General features: G+C 47.7%; 1 protein-coding gene across 2 annotated transcripts; it reads right to left on the bottom strand.

Moving 5' to 3' along the window:
• Positions 1 to 438: 438 nt before the first annotated feature.
• Positions 439 to 19,208, bottom strand: slc16a4 (solute carrier family 16 member 4). 2 transcript variants are annotated; one of them, XM_076026428.1, is made up of 11 exons: positions 18,967 to 19,208; positions 18,519 to 18,656; positions 18,114 to 18,227; positions 13,498 to 13,630; positions 13,158 to 13,290; positions 12,826 to 12,969; positions 12,569 to 12,730; positions 11,831 to 12,475; positions 6,108 to 6,319; positions 4,252 to 4,345; positions 439 to 1,365 (listed from the first exon to the last, which is right to left on the bottom strand). In XM_076026428.1, exons 4-11 carry the CDS (start codon positions 13,612 to 13,614, stop codon positions 1,148 to 1,150), a joined length of 1,725 nt encoding a protein of 574 aa, XP_075882543.1. In that variant the 5' UTR covers positions 13,615 to 13,630; positions 18,114 to 18,227; positions 18,519 to 18,656; positions 18,967 to 19,208; the 3' UTR covers positions 439 to 1,147. The 2 variants fall into 2 exon arrangements, with proteins under 2 accessions (XP_075882543.1, XP_075882544.1); XM_076026429.1 differs by lacking the exons at positions 18,114 to 18,227; positions 18,519 to 18,656; positions 18,967 to 19,208 and adding an exon at positions 15,059 to 15,129.
• Positions 19,209 to 19,592: the final 384 nt, after the last annotated feature.

The following is a 19,592-nucleotide window of genomic DNA, read 5'->3' as shown; positions in this document are numbered from 1 at the left end:
ACATGGCGGCCCCCACCGAAACATTTTTTCATTTAAAATGGATTTGCCGCTCCGAGTTGTTTTTCGACGTCGACATAATATGTAGGGCAGAGGGTTCCGGGAAGGAACGAGGGAGGGAGGGGAAAAAAAAGGAAGATAAGGGCAGCAGTTTGAACGTGCTGAAAGCGGTTCAGGTGTCTTCTGGGTGTTTTGACAGGCGATCCCGGGTGCTGATGCAACGTGTCGGGGGGGGAAAAGGTGAGCCCTTCCCTCCTCCCCCCACACACACACCCAAACCTCCACCGTGCGGGGAGATTCAGCGGTGAGTTGAAACGTTGGAAGACGCTTGACGTTGAGCGGCGAGAGGCTTCGGCTGGGCTGAAGAACGGCCGGAGATGAGACCTCGCGACAGTTTCACTCAAAGTAAATGTTTCAGATTTGAATCTGAGAATTGGGAGCGGCCTTTACGGATGGGACACCTGCTGCTAAGCACCTTCTTACTTTCCTCGTTAAATCACAGGTTAAAGCACTTTTGGCCTTGAGGTGCTGGATCCATAAAAGCTGGGCTTTGATTCTTTTTTGTTCATACTATGCGGAAGTTAAAGGTCAAAGAAGGAGCATAATGACAGGTTGAGAAAAGCGGTAGAATCAAAGTGGAAAGACTTCTTTCGTGGGAGCGACGGTGAAGGTGAAGGGAAGAAAAAAAAAAGGTCGCTGACGATTGTGAGTCTGAGGTGCATAGCTCGGTTTTGTGCGTCGACGCCGTTTCACGCTAAGTGCAGTTTTCTTCAAAAAAAAAGTAAATATATTATGATGCTTACAAATAAAGTGATGAAATGACGTCATATATTAATATGTGTGGGGAAGAAGGCGGGAGGGAAATTATTTGCGGGAGACTACAATGTCGGCTCCTCCTTTTTTCTTTCATTTTTTTAAAGAAGTCTGAAAGAGTCAGGAATCCACCGACGCAGAGAGATGAAAGCGTCGTCCCTCTCCGGGGGCCAACAGTCATTCTGGCTAAAATGAAGGGTCAAAGGTCACGGCGTTAAAGCTGGAGCCCGGGGGCGGTGGGATGGGGGGTGTCTCACGCCGGTGGGCAGAGTTCCAGGCCTCGCTGGCTGGAGACGGAAGGCCTTCCCCCCCACCCCCCCGGCCCGGCCGTTCATTCCTACACAGCGCCGTTCTGCTGCAGCCGGTCGGGGGCGAAGCAGCCGTTGGTCCTGCAGCTGCTCTCCGCAACACCGCCGCCGCCGTGGCTCAGTTTGCTGCGAGCCCTCCAGCGCTGCGCCAGCGGCTCCAGGAAGAGCGAGAGGGAGGAGAGCAGGTAGCAGAGGCCGGCCAGGTAGAAGGAGCAGTCGTAGGTCTGCGTGTAGTCGTACAGGAAGCCTGGGAGGGACAAACAGCGCGAGAGGTGAGAAACACGCTGAAGTTTTAACCACTGGGGGTGTGGAAAGAAAATCGATTCTTAAGATTAATCGCGATTATGACATTGCCAATTAAGAATCGGTTCACAAATTAAAAAAAAAATGTTTGTTTTTTTTCAATGAGGCCGGAACTCGTGTGCGACTGCGCTGCAAGCGTCCTACCGGACCGTTTGAGGAGACGCACACCAGACACACAAGCACGTAGATCCAAACCAACTCATGAGATGAGACGCCGACAAGCACGGCATTACAAGATGACTGAAAAACGAATTTGACCGGTTCCTTGGCAGCATTTGGGGTTTTACGAGGTTGAGGGGAAAAGGAAACTCGACAGAAGTCACACTGTTTGTAAGTTGTGTCAGCCTGCAAACAAATATGGTGGGAACACGCCGAACATGAAGGACCTTTATCGTCCATATACATATGTATATATATAAATATATATACATATGTATATATATATACATATGTATATATACATATGTATGAACTGTGCTAAATCATGATTCTCGATTAATCGCCATTAATTGCATCATAGCCCTCTGAATCGGAATCGGAATTGAATCGTTTTCAACACCAGTTGGCCAGTTCATCTGCACACACACCTATGGACAATTTAGAGTTCCCAATTGACGTCACATGCATGGTTTTGGACTGTTAAAGAAAGCAAGAGAACCCAGAGTGAAGCCACGTAGACACAGGGAGAACATGCAAAGTGCACACAGAAAGGCCCCAGGCCGGGAAGCACACCCGCAACCTTCTTGCTTCTTTTTCTTGAGGTGACAATGCTAACCACTGCACCACTGTGTCACACAAGTTTTGACAAAAAGAAATGTAAAAAATAATTAATCTTGTCCAGAGAATAACTAAAAGACAGGAGAGGATATCATTGTTTCAAAAAAATGTAGTTTGTCTGAAACTACTAACCCCTCCCCATCCCCACTTCATCCAAAAAAAAAAGCATTTTATAAGTTTTTCATTAAATTAATATCTGTAGCAATCTGTTGCTAAGACCTGCTACATGATGCCACATGCATCATAATCATTGTTATTAATTCAACTGTTTGTGTTGACTTCTTTAATCTGACTTAATTAAAGGTGTGGCTTGTGGGTTCCAGGTTTCGGGCACCTTGGCTCGAGGTTGAAAGAACGTTAAAGGAGCTTCGATGATGTCCAAATTGAGCGTCACTTAAGAGTTCCAGGAAATTCAAGGAAAAAACAATACTGGTCTAGGCGGGGCACATCCCTCGGCTGTCAATCACTCGGGGTTTAGACGCACCTGACGGAAGCCGGTAACAGCTCTGGCTGCACCGGAGCGATCCGGTTGGGAATTGAACCCGCAACCACCAGCAGCAGCCTTGAGGGGCAAGTCGCATGAGGTCACGGAGCTTTTCACCCCGCAGGAGGCCAAACGACACCGAGCGACGGGCGCACGCAGGCTCCAGTTTGCCGGACGCCGGTGTATTTAAAAACCTGAAATGTGCAAAGTAAACCACACGGAAGCGGCGCGTCACCCGACCCTTTTCCACTCGTCGACCCCCCAAAAAAGACATATTTTTCCAAAGCGTCGAAGCACACCTGCTTTACTTGGACTTGACAAAGAGAGAAAGAGAGAAACTTGTCAGACGGGAGAGACAACGGCCGGGCGTTCCTGAAAATCCTTCAGCATCCAAAAGAGGCGACCTACTTTGACGAGCGGCAATTGAATTTTTCCATGAAACTGGGGAAAGACGAAACAAAACCAGGGGCTATTTCCGCAACCACCCGGAGCCGAGCTGAAGGGAGGAAAAAGGGGTCGTGGTCGGGGGGGGGGGCAACAAGTCACATTTCAAACCCCACCCCCCCCCGGAATCCATCTCAGAAGACTTGCGTGACCCAGTGGGCAGCAGCAGAAACCATGTCAACAGGTTCATAGGGAACCCCCCCAACACCACCCGACCTCCCCATCCCGCACCCCCACCACCACCCCGGGCCGAGTGGAACCTGTGGGGGCAGGAAAAGCCTCTTAGCCGCTGCCGCCGCCGCCGCCGCTGCATAGCGTCCCGGACGTTTGGGAGGAAATGCGTCTGCGGTGAGGTATTCCCTGCAAGTTTCAACCTCGCCGATCTCACGGGGAGGTCAGGTTACTGTCACACGGGTGATTGACGTCCACGTTTTTTTTTTGGTTTTGTTTTGTTTTCCCTAAACTCCCCCCCCCCCCCCATCTGTCAACGCAGCTAATCAGGAAGAATCTCTGCATCTTGATTTAATAATAAAGAGTAAATATAGAAGGCGCGTGCACGCCCCAGACAGATGAGAAACAGCTCCGACGTCCTGAAAAAATCCGAGTCCGAAAGTCGCCAGCAAGAGTCGCGAAAAACACCACCTTGTTGTTGTTGCAAGGGCCGGATTTGATTGGCTGTTGGGGGCGAAAGGTGAAACCTGACACGAGCAGCCACTTTCATCAAACCTGCAAGTCTCTCACACACAGAGGCCTTACTGGCCATACTGACCATACTGGGCTTTTTGGGGGTTGTTATTTCTCCTCCAGTGTGGTTTAGTTGTCACAGTGAGCACAAGCACACACACACACCCACCCACACACACACACACACACACACACACACACACAGATGCCCTGCAAAAAAGAAACCCAGTGTCCCCGCCCCTCCCCCACACCTTCAGACTCCTTCACCTTGACCTCCGTACAGAGTCAGCTCGGGTACAGGAATTCTATATGTGCGCGTGTGTGTGTGCGTGTGTCAGTGAGTGAGAGAGAGAGAGACACACACACACACACACACACACACACACACACATCTGGAAAAATGGGTTAGCAGGTTTCGCATGAGGTAATCCACTCTCTCACCTGCCAGAGGAGGCCCAGTGAGGCAGCCCAGGCCGACGAAAAACATGGAGAAGCCCATGGAGTTGTTGATCCGCTCGGATCCCACCAGATCCACCTGCACGGCACCAAAGACACACACACACACTTGTGAATTCAAGAGAATGAAAGGCCTTCTTAAAAATAAATAAATAAATAAATGAAAAATCTGCTGATTGCTTTAAAAAAAAAAAAAAAAAGAAAAACACACACACACACAAGGAAAAACTAAAGGTAGAAAGCAGCAATGAGAAAAGGTCGGACAAAAACGCTTTGGCTATTTCTACTAGGAGATTTTTTTGGTGAGATCAAATTGAAGTGTTTCTACAGCAGGTGTCATAATAGCCATCATATTTATATAGTTGTATTTATAGAGAGGCAGGAAATAATTAAATATCTACTGAAATGAGTAAATAAATTAATATTTCAATTAATACATCATTATTTATCAAAGTGCAGTCAATAATTGATTTATGCATTTTTAATTAATAAATATCCAAATTCATTTATTTATTTTATTTAATGTATTTATTTCATTTACGCATTTCAAACCCTGCAGAACAACTTTAGCACCTCCTGACAAAGAGATGCGCTCCAGTCACATGGTCACATTGTCACAGGATTTGAATGTGCGTCACTGAAGACTTGCTGTCACAAACAGACCCACTGCACCTCCAGGGACTTCACACTTGGAGCACTGCTTTCCTGCTGCATTTATCGTACCTTTATTTGTAGGCTGCTGGACTTTAAAACACAGCAACATTCTGAGGAGTTGAACCATCAACCTCTTGACTGCCAGTCCCTCCACTAAAGCGCTGAGTGATTTGTCCGGTAAGGACAAAAAAAAAAAAAGACTGCTCTTTGAACAGACTTGCTCGCTAACGACAACATGTAAAAAGCTGAAATCAAAAGCAATTGAAAAAAAAACCTGCATGTTTTTTTTTGGTTTTTTTTTACATGCAGTGTTCAAAGGCTAGTGCCAATTTGATAGAATAGGCAGACAGGTTACACAACTCAGTGGCAGGCCACCAAAACAGAAAACAAACGACAGCAACTTGTTATTATTGAAGGCGTGGGCTGTTCCAATGCTGACACCCATCCCATAAAAAAACCGTCAGTGCTCAGACACAAGCATCCAGGGATCTGCTGCCAATGTAATGCACAGCTAGAGGAGCTTCCTTTATTGTGTATGCGCATATTCTGTTGCTAATGCAGGTGAGATGATGGATTACTGTCCTCTCCATTATATTGCACCATAAGCATAAGAGGGAGAATAAACGGCTGCAGGAGGCTCTCAGACAAACACTCATGCTGGAAAAAAAAAACACCTCAGGAGGATTTTTTTTCCATCCATCCATCCAGCCATTTTCAATACCCGCTTATTCCTGAGGTTCAGGGTCACGGGGTCTGCTGGAGCCTCTCCCAGCTGTCATTGGGTGAAGGCAGAACTGGAAAAGTCGCCAGTTCATCGCAGGGCCACATAGAGACAAACAACCAATCACACTCACATCTATGGAAAATATAGAGCTTCCAATTCACCTCACATGCATGTTTTTGGACTGTGGGAGGAAGCTGGAGAACCCAGAAAGTCCCCAGGGTTGGAATCGAACCCACAACCTTCTTGCTGTGAGGCTGCAGCGCTAACCACTGTGCATGCCATTAAAGTGTGCCTTAAAAGGCTGCTTTGGAAACGTAAATCTATGTTTTGTATGTACAGATATGTGCGTGTTGCACGAAAGTGATTGGTGTGTTGGGCATGCAGAGGAGCGGGTTGGATTTGTTTGAGGATGGAAAAAAAAACACATTTGCATTATTATTACTATTTGCGCCGAGGTTCTTACGAGCACAGGCAGCAGCAGGGCCATGTATCCTCCGCAGAAGATGGCGAAGAAGATGGCGTAGACCATCAGCAGGATGTAGGAGGTGGCCAGCGGGGAGAGCAGGTTGACGAGGCCGCACAGGATCAGGTAGGCCTTGTGGTAGTGGTACTTGTGGAACAGGTTCCGGTCCGTCACCCAGCCGGACACCAGCTGGGCGATGGTCTCTGTGATGCCTGCGGTGAGAGACAAACGCACACACACAGACACACAAGGCTTTAGGGTGTTTTGGCGGGATAAAAAAAACTACGACTTCCTGTGTGTCGAGGATTCCGACACTGCAGGACTCGGCGAGCGCCGGGTCCCTTTAAAGAGGGATCCGCGGAGTGACGAAGCCCCGCAATGAAATATTCAAGCATCGGGCAGCTGCACAGCCTTAATGGAGCGTTTGATATAATGCGAGTGACAACGAGGGCATCGCCACACCCTGCGCAGTTATTTAATAATCAAGAACCACGAGCCAAAACACAACAATGCGAGGTGTGTTACCAGCCAGGTGAAATATGCGCCCTGCCATGCACAGGGAAAAAAAAACAAGAGAAAAACATCCCAGCACATTCCCTCTGGGGGGAATTAGTAAAAGCAGTGCTGTTGCAGGAGGACTGCAGAGTGGAAACGTGAGTCGAGGAGCAGGAGCAGGAGCACTTAGAGGTCACCTTGGGGAAGAGCCGGCCAGCGTTTGTTTGCAAAGTCACTGCGGAAGAGCCGCAGGGAAAGTGGGACAACAGAAAACCTCTGTTTTTTCTTTCTCCTCGAGACAGAGTTTGAGGTGAACAGGAAGGTGGTTCCACTCTTGCCTGATGGTCATTCAGGGTTGCTGTCCCACAGCAGCAGGTAGACCTTAGGGTGTTGGGCAGGCGTGGGCAAACTATGGCCTGGGGGCCATAAGCTTTTTAATCCAGCCTGCCTAACTTGAAGAGAGGATATTAGTAGTAAGTCATAAAATAACTGTATTTCATCATTTCTTTCAATGTTTTAAGAGTCATTTCAATAAAGAGCAAATACTGCAGGGCTTCAAAGACACATATTTTGTTGTAACGCTTTGTTCATTTTCAATAGATATTAAATGACACATTTTCCACATATCCTGATATATTTTTCCTCCTATGAGGTGAGCCTCCAAAACACTCCATCCATCTGCTGCTCCTCCGGCCCCTCTGTCACATTTTAGAAGCCATTGGGGCCCACCAGCTGAAAAGTTTGCCCACGCCTGGTTTAGTGTGATAGGGTAGAAAATCAAGAATAAAATAAAATAAAATAAAATAAAATCATAGTTGTAGCACAAATTCTCTTGTACAGGCAAAGAAAGACAAAGGGCTAGGGTGCGCCTGCGGCCGGAGTTATTGACGGCCGCCAATGGCGACTAACGGCGTGACGTCGACGGCAAGACGGACGCATCTGCTGAGGTCGAGAGGAATGTGAGAGGTGGTGCAGGAGCAGGAACCGGAGGAGCGGCGTATTGACCGTCGCAGGAATAGCTGCGAGCCGCCGCCCATCGATCCATGCTACACGCTCAGCCTCTGCACCACCGCTGCCTGACGCGCACGTGCCATGGCCACGCTGGAGCCCCTCCCCCACCCATCCAGCTCCAAAGAGAAAAAAAGAAACTCTGCCGACGTCAGCTGAACAGAGCGTGCGTCCAGTGCTGGGGGGGGGGGGGGGGTTGGCGGTGGTGGGGGGGTTTGGATGGATGGTGGGATTTACGATCTCTACCTCTCAACTGTTTCATTCACGATTGTGGACCCTGCGATGAATGAAGAGCGAGAAGGTCCTCCGCACCGGACCGCAACACCTCCACTCTCGGACCTTATGTAACCAAATCCGGAGCCTTTCTTCCCCCCACCACCCCACCCCTCCGTGAGGTTAAATAAACGACGCGAGGCAGCTGCGCCGTGTTTACCGTGTCCTCCTCCGGCCGCTCCGGGGCAGCCTCCTGGGGCGTCCCCGGCTTGCATTCAGACGGCTCGCGGGTTTTTGTTTGTGTCTTCAGGCCCCAGCGGGTTCCTCGGTCCCTCGCAGCTGTTTCTTTTCAAATTCGGAACAGGGCTGTTTAAATAAGACGGGGCCTCTTCCCAAGTAGCACCTGAAGCAAAGCCGATGTGTTTCCCTGCATCGCGCACGTCCGTCAGTCAGTCAGTCAGTCACTCAGTCAGTCAGTCAGTCTGTGCGCGACAACGGCCAGACTTCTTGGCATTCTGAACAAAAACACTGAAAAATAAAAGAAAGTGCAAGAATGCCAAAGCGAAGTGTGAAACGGCTGAAACCCCTTCCCGGTCCTCGCCAAAGGCTGCACTCAACAACTTGGACGGCAGCGGGGCTGAAAAAGCAAGTGGCCGACTTCAGCACAATGCACGCATTTGCATTTACTGACTGTGAGCTTGGTGTCTCATGGCGGCTGTTGCACTGCGCTGCTGTTTGCATCTGCAAACACGCCGCGCTGACAAGACAAGCGGCCACGAGAAGACAAGCACACGTGCAGGCTGTAGCAGCAGTAGTAGTGGTAGTAGTAGTAGCAGTCAGTGTTGGCGAGTAATCTATTACTAAGTAATCCACAACTATTGTTTTTAGTATCGTAACGGGATTACTGTGGCAAAAGTGGCAATTATATCATAATTACTTTATCAAGTAACGATTCAATTTTCTTTTCTGAAATATTTAGCTAAAAAATATTTAGCTAAAAATGTCCTATCATCCACAGAATGTCTGAAATTTAGAAAAACAACCGAAAACAACGATGTCGCAGATTGAAGATGCAGCCGTGCATGCAAAGTCATTGATACGCGACGACGCACCAAAACAAGCATGGCAGCGGCAAAAGAACAACAGCGATTGCAGTTTGATAGCTGGAAATACAAAAATTACTTTGACTTTATAAGATGTTCTCAACTGTTACTTTATCTTTTTTTTAACTGAAGTAATTAGTAATTGATTACTTATTAAACAAAGTAGTTAAAGAAGAAATTAGATTAATTTTAAAAGAAGCAATCAGTAATCAGTAGTTGTATTACTTTTATGGAGTAATCCAAACAACACTGGTAGCAGTCGTAGTAGCAGCAGTAGTAGTACGAGTAGTAGTAGTAGTAGGCAGAGGACGCAGCCAGCGGAAGTATTAAGTTACCCAATTTTTGAAACCCGTCATCTCATTGCTGAGAGAGTTGCAGTGTCCATGAAGGCCACCAGGGCTAAACTTTAGCGTGTGGTTTGACATGGCCAAATAAAATGGTGCAATAAGAGACCCGTCCTCAAGATTTGTGTGTGCGCTCCCTCCTTGCTAATGGACAACGAAGAGTCACAAGTTCGTAAGAGACTTGCGGGCCCCTCCCCCACAACCCCCGTGTCCCGCCTCCCACTTCAGCCTCCCCTCTTCAAGAACACACAATCGCGAGCCCCTCTTGTCACTGCGCCATGGACCTCGCCGCTCGCCGTTGCTTAGCGACTCCTGGAGCTAACTTTGTTTCGGGCTCCGAAGGCCGCCCGTCCGACCCTGAGGACGAGTCAATGGGGTTGGGGGGGGGGGGGGGGGGGGGGGGGGGGGGTTGGCGGAGGGCCTCTGTGACTGGCAAAGGGATCAGAGGAAGGAGACCCAGCGGGACAGCGGCCACGGCCCCCTCCGCCCCCTCCGCCCCCGCTCTCTGTCCGGACAGTGTGACGGAACAAGAAAAACAGTGAATCGAGTCAAAGAGATGCGTCACTCTTGATGCGGCTAGCTTGCGCTCAGAGATGTACGGCACGCAGCGAAGAATTCAGATTTTTAAAACGTCTGTCCACAAACCCCTCAGACCGACATCGCCGACACCTGCCGTCAGAGGCGGCAGTGATGACAGTTAGCCGCCACAGCAGCCGCCGCCGCAGCGGCAGCACCCGGGGGACCGGGCGGCGAGAGACGGATCGCATAAACGGACGAATGTCGGACATCACGCGTGCGTTCGCGGGGTGAGACACAGGAAACGCGTGCACACAGGCGCCTGGCAATGACGCTATTAGAATTCTTCTTCTCCTTCTTCATCTACATTTGCAAAAAGATTTGGTCCCATCAGCAGCACGCTGCTGAACCCGGGCGCTCTGGCCAGTGGACCAAAGTTCAGCTTTTATGTAAGCACATTCATTACATAAGACTGCAGAGACTGAGCAGCTCACAAATAATTAATGCCTAGAAGTTGACTGAGGACATTTTTTTTTTCTCCCTCTTCCCACTTCGCTTCTTAAACACGCTGTTGAAGAAACCTGCACCTCCCTCGACTCAAAGTCTTTGCCGTTCATGATTCAAAGTCAAAGCTTTATGTTTACCTCTCGTTCACGTTTTTTGTTTCGCTGCTTTTTGATTTCAGACACGACCAAATGCACGAATAGGACCAAAGTCAAGGACACGAGCGGGTGGCAGATGTGCAGGTGCTGAGATGACCTCTGCAGTTAGATATCCCACTGAGCTGAAAATCCAGTGAATGTTCCATGCTCAAATCTGATAACCTGTTCAGCTCGAGACAAAAAGCTCCCCGCTCAAGACGCAGCCTGGTTCTAAAAATACACAGTCCAACTGCAGTATTTTGGCCCTACCTGAAAATGTTTCTTCCCCGCTCTTGCTTGTACACTTACATGGTTATGAGCAACAATGCAACACTGCATCACAAACTAAAGTGAGCAAAATTAGCCACAAAACAAGCCTGTTGTTTTTAAACTTGGATGGGGACGTCCTTCTTAAGGCTGTTTTCTCCTTAAAATTAAATTCAAAGTAGCAGCTGCTATGAGTAGCTTTTGAGTGTGTGATGGTCCAAATAGATTGAAAAGCAAGAACGAAAGAACAGCAGAGGGACTACGGCGTCTGATGAAGTGGGACGGTGTTTTCTACACCCAAAACAGGGAAATAGCAAATAAATAATGGAGGGGTCAGGGAGAATCTGAAGCACTCTCCAACAGTTTAAACAAGCATCATATATTTTCCTATTAGAGAAGCTAAAAAATAATACAAGGCACTCAGTAAAGAAATTCTGTCAAATTTCTCAGAAACTTTTGGGCGGAGGGGAAGGCGGTCGAGCAGGAAGTGCTCTCCCGCTGTCTGTGCAGGAGATTCAGCACCTTGGAGAGAGACCCACGACTCTGTCAACCTTGAGAAAAGTCTAAGAGATTCCACTCATCATCACCCTCAAGGTCGAGGCTTGTACTCCCAAGAGGGGTCGCACGCTGGATGGGTCCGATCCAGTTCACTTGTAAATCACGCACACGTGACCAGCGCAGGACAGGACAGTCAATATTCTACATATATTCTACATAGCTTGTATTTCATTGTGTTTCAAAGGATCAAACAACCTGTGAGGATAAAGGATCTAATCGGATTCGCGCTAGAATTACACGGTGGCTTTGATTGATGTATCTGAAGGATCCATCCATCACTTTTCTACCATCGTTCGTCCTGCTCTCATGGTTGTGGAGCTGCTGCAGCCCATCCTGACTACGCGGTGGTAAAGGAGCGGTGACAAGTCGCCTATTTTGTCGGTCACACAGAGAGACAAACAACTATCCGCACTGAGAGGGGGCCTTTCACTGTACACCATATACAGTGAAAGGCCCCCAGTGAGAGTCACAGTGGACACTAGTGACTGTAGCTGTGCCTGGAGGGCAGAGGAAGTGACGCCCAACTGGATTTCAATGCACATAAAAAAACGAAACTTTTCGGCTAAAGTGTGCTTTACCTGCCACAGAGATGATAAAAGACGCGTCCATGGCGTCGATGCCAAGGGTCCTGGCGCGGGCAGACAGGTGGAAGTAGGGGATGAAGTAGGCCAGCTGGCTAAAGACCAAGGACCACGTGTAGATGCAGAAGAAAGGGTCCTTGAGCAGGGAGAAGTCCAGCACTTTGGTCTGCAGCACCACCGGTTCGCTCGGCGTGCCGGCATGCGAGGGAACTCCAACAACAGTGGAGGCACTGAGGTTGCCATTGACCTCCGACAGGCTGTCTGGAGTTGTGGGTTTGCGCTGGCCCGAGTGGTCATGCTGGGCCTCGTTTGCATTCAAACCGTTGAGGACCTGCCTGGTTACTTCGGGGTCCAGCAGCGCCTGAGTGGGCTGCTCCTCTTTGCTCCCATTGTCCGTGTGAGGAGCGGCGGGAGGGAGGGAAGGGAAGGAGCCTGACTTGGAGATGCCGTTGGACAAGTGGGACGAGCCGTTGGAGCAGCTCTTGGTGTATTCCTTGTCCGAGGAGCTCTTCAGGGAAACGGCGGGACTCTTTTGGGTGGCGGGAGCGGTGGCGTGCATCTCAGACTTCACGTTGATCGGCCTCAGCAGCATCCCGGAGGCCACGAGGTTGAGCATGAGGCCGCCGAGGATCAGCATCGCCCCTGCAGGGAGCAAAAGTGCAATAAAAAAAAAAGTATTCCGTATTTTATGATGGGCATCAATCAAAGAGAGGCAACGGGATGTGACTGCCTTACCTTGCCAAGCATACTGGTCCAGGAGCAGCTGGGTGAACGGAGCAAGTGCAAAGGTCAAACCCATTCCCGATCGCCCGATGGCATACGCCGTGGCCAGCCTCTTCCGGAAGTAGAGCGCGGTGACCACTGAGAAGGACTGATACAGCAGAGCAAAACCCATTCCTGTTGGTGGACAGAGAAAGGTTGTAATTCAATGGCTGACACTTACTCTCCATGTAGGGGAATACTGGGAAGAACCAATTGGTAAGAGTGCTTACCGACGATCACTCCCATACTGACGTAGAGGAACACCACACTGTTGGCAAAAACACTAAAGATGAAGCCTCCGCTGACCAGGAGTGCCCCAGTGATGGAGGTCACCCTGACTCCAAACTTGCCACAGGCCATGGAGGCAATGGGTGCTGCAGGACAGGAGAGGAGAGGAGAGGAGACACACAACCATAATCTCAACACTTTTACTCACTGACCTTTGGAATTGGAGATCGGGTCCGAACAAAGCAGAATAATATGTGGTAAATCCAGGCTGGATGAACTCATCTGAGAGTTGTGTTGTGCAGAATTGTCAGAATTGTGTTGCGTCAATACGAACCTCCAGAAAGACGCAGACTCGACATAATAGAACCAATCCAGCTGATGCTCTCTGCCGAGCCCCCAAACTCATCTTGAAACGCCACAAAGAAGATCCCGAAGCTCTTCAGTGTTCCCATCACTAAGACGTTGACCTGCACAGACAAATACATAAGAGGCTTCCAGAAGAAAGGGCAAGATACAGAAAATGAATGAATTGTGTTGCTGCTGGAGAAAGTTGAGAAACGTATGAAAACCAGCGTTACAACACAGCCTGTGAACAGCCGTCACTCTGGTCAGTGTCTGAGGGGAAGCTGCGTGGAAGAAACGAGGCACCAGACGAAGGACGAGCGCAAACTCACCAGGAAACAATGCAGCACCACCATCCAGCCCCAGCCTCCATCTGGAGGCTCTTCGTACTGGATCTCCTGCTCCTTCTCCTTCTTGGTGGTTATGGCATTTTTCCTGAACAGGTTCATGGCTGCCTTGGTTTCACTGGGGGAGAAAAAAACAAGAAAAAACAAAGAGCGCGTCATTAACATGCAGCGGCGGCTCTCACACTCCCAAGGGATCATGCAAGACCTTCCAAAGTGACATATCTCCTCTGAGCTGGACTTTTTAAGGGGGTTTGTGTCTTGCTCAAGGGTACTTCGGTCTGCTGACTAACAACCCGACCCGCTGAGCCACTCAGCCGGCGGACAATAACTTGCCAAAGCGCTGAGCTGTGAAACGACCGTAACCGCGTCGGTTACAGTGTGTCCAAACCGGGTTACAGTTCCACCTCTTTTGCCGTTATTACACGTAAAGCAGTGTAGCGAGTGTCTGCACAGTGTTTGTATTGTAGTCTGTCCCAGGAGGCGTGATAATTGACTGGCAGGAACCGGGTGCCCTGCAACAGGCTGCCTAACAAAGCAGTTGTCTGAACTGACCTGATCCTAGAAAACCACTGCGAAGCCGTCGCAGGAGGTTCTTCTCGCGCAGAAACCCTACTAAGTGTTCCAACTGTATTTTGGATTTGGCTGGTAATTTTTAGAGCTTTTATCTGAGGTAAACAGCATTTAAGTGAGATAAGTTGTGTTTGTATCGCCCGCACATATGCTTGGCTACAAGTTTGGGCAGGGGTTGCGTTTAGGTAGGTGTCACCTGCAGTAATTGCACAGTGCTTTAGGTATTAGTTCAACCCAGATTTAAAAACAATAGATCAACACACCCAGACGGGCAGTAAAGGCTGCCAGCATGCACTTTAAACATATTAAAAATTCGCCAGCCTTATTCTCAGACAATTATCAACAGTCACGTCACGTTCTCGGGGCGAGAGCTGCTGGAAAGCAAATATCAAGAAACAATAAATGTCTTTCTCTCGGCGCCGCTAAGACTCACTGTCCCGTCGGCCACGCCTCCTGAGGGGTGACAATGGTTTACCGAGTGCATCGATTGCGTCGTCGTGTGGGGCACGCACGGTGTTCCCTGTGTTCATGTGTGTCACCACGTGCGTCGATTCCTTATGGTATAAGTGTAACTTCTGGAGTTAAGGCTTAAGCTGTAAGCCTGCGTGCTCTGTGAAATGATCCCTGGCTCCTGTTGTGAGGACATTGTGGGCCGACACATTCATGCTTGTGTTGCTGCACCGACTATGCTGACATTTGACTTGACCTCCCGGTGGACAAAATGCAAGCAAATTTTCTTTTTTTGCATGCCTAAAATGAGTGACAGATAATCGGGTCCGGTCTAGCGAAATGACTTGCAGACAAACCAAAACTCAAGGTTTAAAAGGCAGAGACGGCAGAGACTCATAAGGAGAGTTTACGTTGACTTTGACGGTTAGCTAGTAATTTTTTTTAAATATTTATTTCTCAACAGTTAGTGTTCAGATTTTTTTTAAACTCTCCCGTTCTGCCTTTTTGAATAAAGTCTGTCCACTACCATGATGGAGATCCCTGATGGACTGATTGACCGAGTCTACAGATCTTCAGGCAGAAACTTCAGACAAACTCCATCTCCCGTATTCAAACGCAGAATCCAGATGTTGGGGGAAAGATTAAAGACATTCAGCAATAAATCAAAGCCAACCAATCAATAATTTAGAAAGCCATAACAAAAGTCAAGAGTAAAAGAAAACTGGATGACAAAAACCCTACGAAACAAAAAACAGACTAAATAATCAGAAAAACAACCATACAGACCAAATATCTTATTGTGCACTGGGCAGATCTGCTACTACTGCTTCATCCCTGAAATTCAACACCAACAACGTGAGTTTTGAGTTTTTTCGTTTCGCTTTTCTTCTTTGTTTAATAAAAGCAGTTATTTCAAATAACATGTATATTGTTCCTAAAATCAGCTGCTTTTTAGTAAAGTAGCCACAGACTCCAAATGAACTTTCAGCTCCACTGTAACAGGTTTTAATGTATTTACACCTTATAATTCTACTCTACATAGAAAATCACGCATCCAAATGTGTTCTTATTTATTTATAAGCCACCTCCTTCGTGTCTCTTGCACAGAAAAAAAATAAAAGTAAAAACACTGGAAGGAGGACAACATGTACGGCATCTGGTGTCACCAGACAGCGATATCATCCCTCCAACCTTCCGTAGGTAAGGTGGAATGTGTAGAACGAGTTGCTGCTCTGGTATGACCAGACAGGTCCAACCAGTCTAGCGTCACACCGATCCGTGTTGGCTTGAGAAGAACTCCAATTGAAAGGCAAAGAAACAAAAACAAAAAAAAAACATTGCCATCATGTGTTTAGTGAACAATCTCTACCAAGGGCAACACAAGAGGTGACACACAAACAGAAGTGATTCATGTCACTTATCTTTTTGTCTTCTGAGTTACGCCCTTGAACTCAGCACTGCGAGCGCATAGTAAACTGGCATTGGGGAGCCTGCATCGTCAACTCCACCAACAAGTCTGATTTAGACATTAGTATACGAACCTGCATGGGGCCGAATAAGGCGGAGAGTGCAGAGCGGATTAAATGGGAATGAATTGGGCCAGTGTACTGTGAGGAAAGTAATCCCACCCCCCCCACCCCCCACCCTCCATGTGCTGTTCACAAGTTGTCCCCTGAGTCTGAGTGAGTGTAGGTTTGTCAATGTGCTGGGGTTCTGAGGCTTTGAGCCACGGGGGGCTGGAAACCGGCTCTTTGTAGCCCTGCATTGCCGGCATGTCGCTGCACACTTCCAACACGACACCCTCTAACTTTTAGCGCGGCCGCTTCCAAATCTTCAGTGGTATGCAAGGTTAATGAGACAGGCACAATATTCACTGCCAGTTATTGAAACACAGGTTCCTTGACACTTTTACTCAAAGGCAATGGCGTGGGCAGCGAGTTCCCCTTCCACATCAAATACACTGCGGAAGCAAGGTGCGTTTACTGGTTCACGTTCTTAAATTTCCTGCCTGTCTGGCGAAAACAAAGACATAGTATCCATGTATAGCATCCAACAGAGAGAACAACTGGTTTGTATATATGGTCAGCCAACTCTCCATCCATCCATCCATCCATCCATCCATCTGCCCACCTACATATCCATCCATCCATCCATCCAACGTACGATTTAGAGTTGAAAGCCGAAGCCAGTGTAAATGTTTTAAAGCTGCTGTTTCTATGAATCGGATTCATTTTTCATTGTGGTGTCAACCTAAATCTTATTCTTGGAATATGTTGTCAGATATCAGAAGAGGTGCAAACGCAGCCTATGAAGTAATTACACGCAAAGTTTCCCAACGTTTGTATCTCCTCGTCTGATACTCTTGATGTTACTGTGCTGCTGAGATTCCACTGACTCCACTATTTTATCTGGATGAGTGGAGACCAGATTCAAGCCACCGGCTACTTGGATGAAAGTTTTCGCTACAACAGAGCTGAGGAAAGATTAAAGAGTTTGATTCATGCACCATTACGCACACTATTAACATCTGCTCATTGTTACCGTCAATATGGGTGAAATAAAACGACGCTACTAAACCTGGAACAGGCCAACTTACTCTATTAAAAACTTCTTCTACTCCCATCACGTAATCTGGGTAATCAAGAGTTCTGACCGACTCCGCTGCAATCCCAAACATCCCAACTAGCAAGCTACCTTTCAGTCTGGCTGTCATTCTCAGCATAGTTTGAATGCTATGGCTTCAATATCATGAAAACCTGAAAGAAGCGGTGAAGAAAAATGAAACGAATATGTGAAAGACTGCAGTCTGGCGTGTACCAACCAGGGGAATACTTTCACTTAGGGGTGCCACTTCTTCGCATCGGCTGTGTCGCCAAAAACTGTCCTAAACAAACAGTGAAGAACAAAGGGTTTTCCTCAAGGATGCTGCCGCTGCTGCTGCAGCTCTCGGTCTTCCAACCAGGAATGTGTGCATTACATCATCCTCGCCCGCCACTCTTCCCACTTCATAGTCAGTGAGGAACCAAGCGTCCACACCTGCAACAGCCCCCACCCCCTGACCCCCTTTGGCCTTCGACCTTTGCAAATCAACTCAAGATCACCATTGGCACAGATCACCATCAGAGTTTTCACAAGGATGAAAACTCACTCCCTTGTTTTTGCAAGAGCTTGGAAGGAGGCTCCTAAAATTGGCTTTTCAGAGAAATCCTCTTTCAATAGTACTACAATTTTATTTTTTTATTTATTCATCTATTTATATGTACTATGAGGTTAAAGCCAGAAGATTGAGCCTTGAGGCAATTTGGAAAGAAAACTGGGTCAGATAAAGCTCTTATTTATATGAACTCCAAACAAGTATCTATCTTATTTCTATCCAAGGCTGTAATAATAATAATAATAATAATGATGATAATAATAATAATAATAATAATAATAATAATAATAATAATAATAATAATAATAATAATAATAATAGGTCAGTAATGTCTGAAAAGAAGAAGATCCCAGAGCAGGCACACAGACGTTAGAAAAAAACAGACACAGCCGTGGAAAAACTCCAAAAAAAGCAAACGGTTACTCACACAGTGGAGAGTGTGTATGGTAGGATCAGTGAAGACTGCAGGGTTGACCAGTCAGAAAACAAAAAGGTGAGTACTGCTCCAAACGTGCCAAAATTAAGATCTCGCGGGTGGTTTCTGAAAGGAAGTGGAGAAAAGTTTATTGATTAATCGCGTCATCACCATGTAGTTCCTCTGTCTGTCTCATCCACTCATTCATCAAGATAAAAACCATTCACGGAGATAAAAGAAGAAAAAAACAACAACCCACATTCACAGCGCTCTGTGAATGAGATTATGTAAATGCTGCGAGTTTTCAGCAGAGCATTTTCTTTTCTTTTTTTTGTTTCTTCTTCTCCTCCGCTCTTAGTTCAGCGAGGTTAACGCAAACCGTATTAGCTGACGGGGGGAGAAGCAGGCAGGTCTTACCGTGAGCAGCTGCGAACCACTTATCTTCACTTTGCAGGCCTGTTGCATCGTGCCCTCAGCTCAGCACCGCTGGGTGGGAACACAATGGAAGAAGAGTCGCTCGGGACACCTAAAGTTAGGGTGATGTCATCTGCGTGACTTCAGGCGGGGGAAAAAATATATTGTAAAATGTCAATCTATACCCATAATGTTGGTGAGATGGGTGAGAAAAAGTTTCAAATGAATAAATAGTATTGAGGAAAAATAGTAAAACACGATGGATGGCGGTTTTGAGTATTATTAATTAATGGACAGGTAGCAAAGTTTATGGTTTTGTTTAAAAAAAAAAAAAAAAAATGTTATTAAAAGTTTGATCAAATAATGGATTGTGCAATTAATTTCTACGATCAAGTCAATAATCAGTAAGTTATGGTGGGAAAGGAAAAATAAATAAATAAGATTCCTTTACCTGAAATCGACTGTTGCGATGCCTCAGTGGAATCTGACGCGTATCTTTGCGCTCACTCGCTCCGGAGTTGTGCGTCCCAGAGTGACGTGCGCGGCAGCCGTGCGGCACTTTTTGGCAGAAGCACTTTGCTGCAGGACCCTTTTCTGCGATGATGACGGTGCCATAACTTTGCCTCTAGCAGCGAGTCCCGGCGAGCTGCATCTCACGTTTCAGCCCCCCAAACACTGCTGCTCGTGTTCCGAGAAGCCGCAGCGGAGCAAAAAAAAAAGAGAGGAAAAAAAAAAAAAAAAAAAAACCTCGGATGGTGAGAGGGGGCGAGGGGAGGGTGGGCACACGTGACTTGAGACGTAGCAGTAGAACCCCCCACCCCGTCCCTCTCTGCTGGGGAACAACACGGCTGCGGCTCTGCGGACAACAACATCAGAAGCACTGCAGGCTGATCAGCGTGTCCCGAGCTGAGCTGAGCTGAGCTAGTGCGCCACTAGGACGCATTGCATTGTCAAACCGCGCCGCCGACGGGGCACCAGCTGGGGGCGCGCATATCTCGCTGCTCTCCACGTGCCACCTGAGGGAAGTCATCCGGTCGCACGCAGGCCTCTACACTCCAAATAGCTTATTTCAATGTT

This window comes from Nelusetta ayraudi, unplaced genomic scaffold (genome assembly GCF_046127955.1).
Source record: "Nelusetta ayraudi isolate G7.1 ecotype Tasmania unplaced genomic scaffold, CSIRO-AGI_Nayr_v1 ptg000019l, whole genome shotgun sequence".
NCBI lineage: Eukaryota > Metazoa > Chordata > Actinopteri > Tetraodontiformes > Monacanthidae > Nelusetta > Nelusetta ayraudi.
Note: the sequence above shows the minus strand (reverse complement) of the source record. Positions and strands in the feature narration are given on the sequence as shown.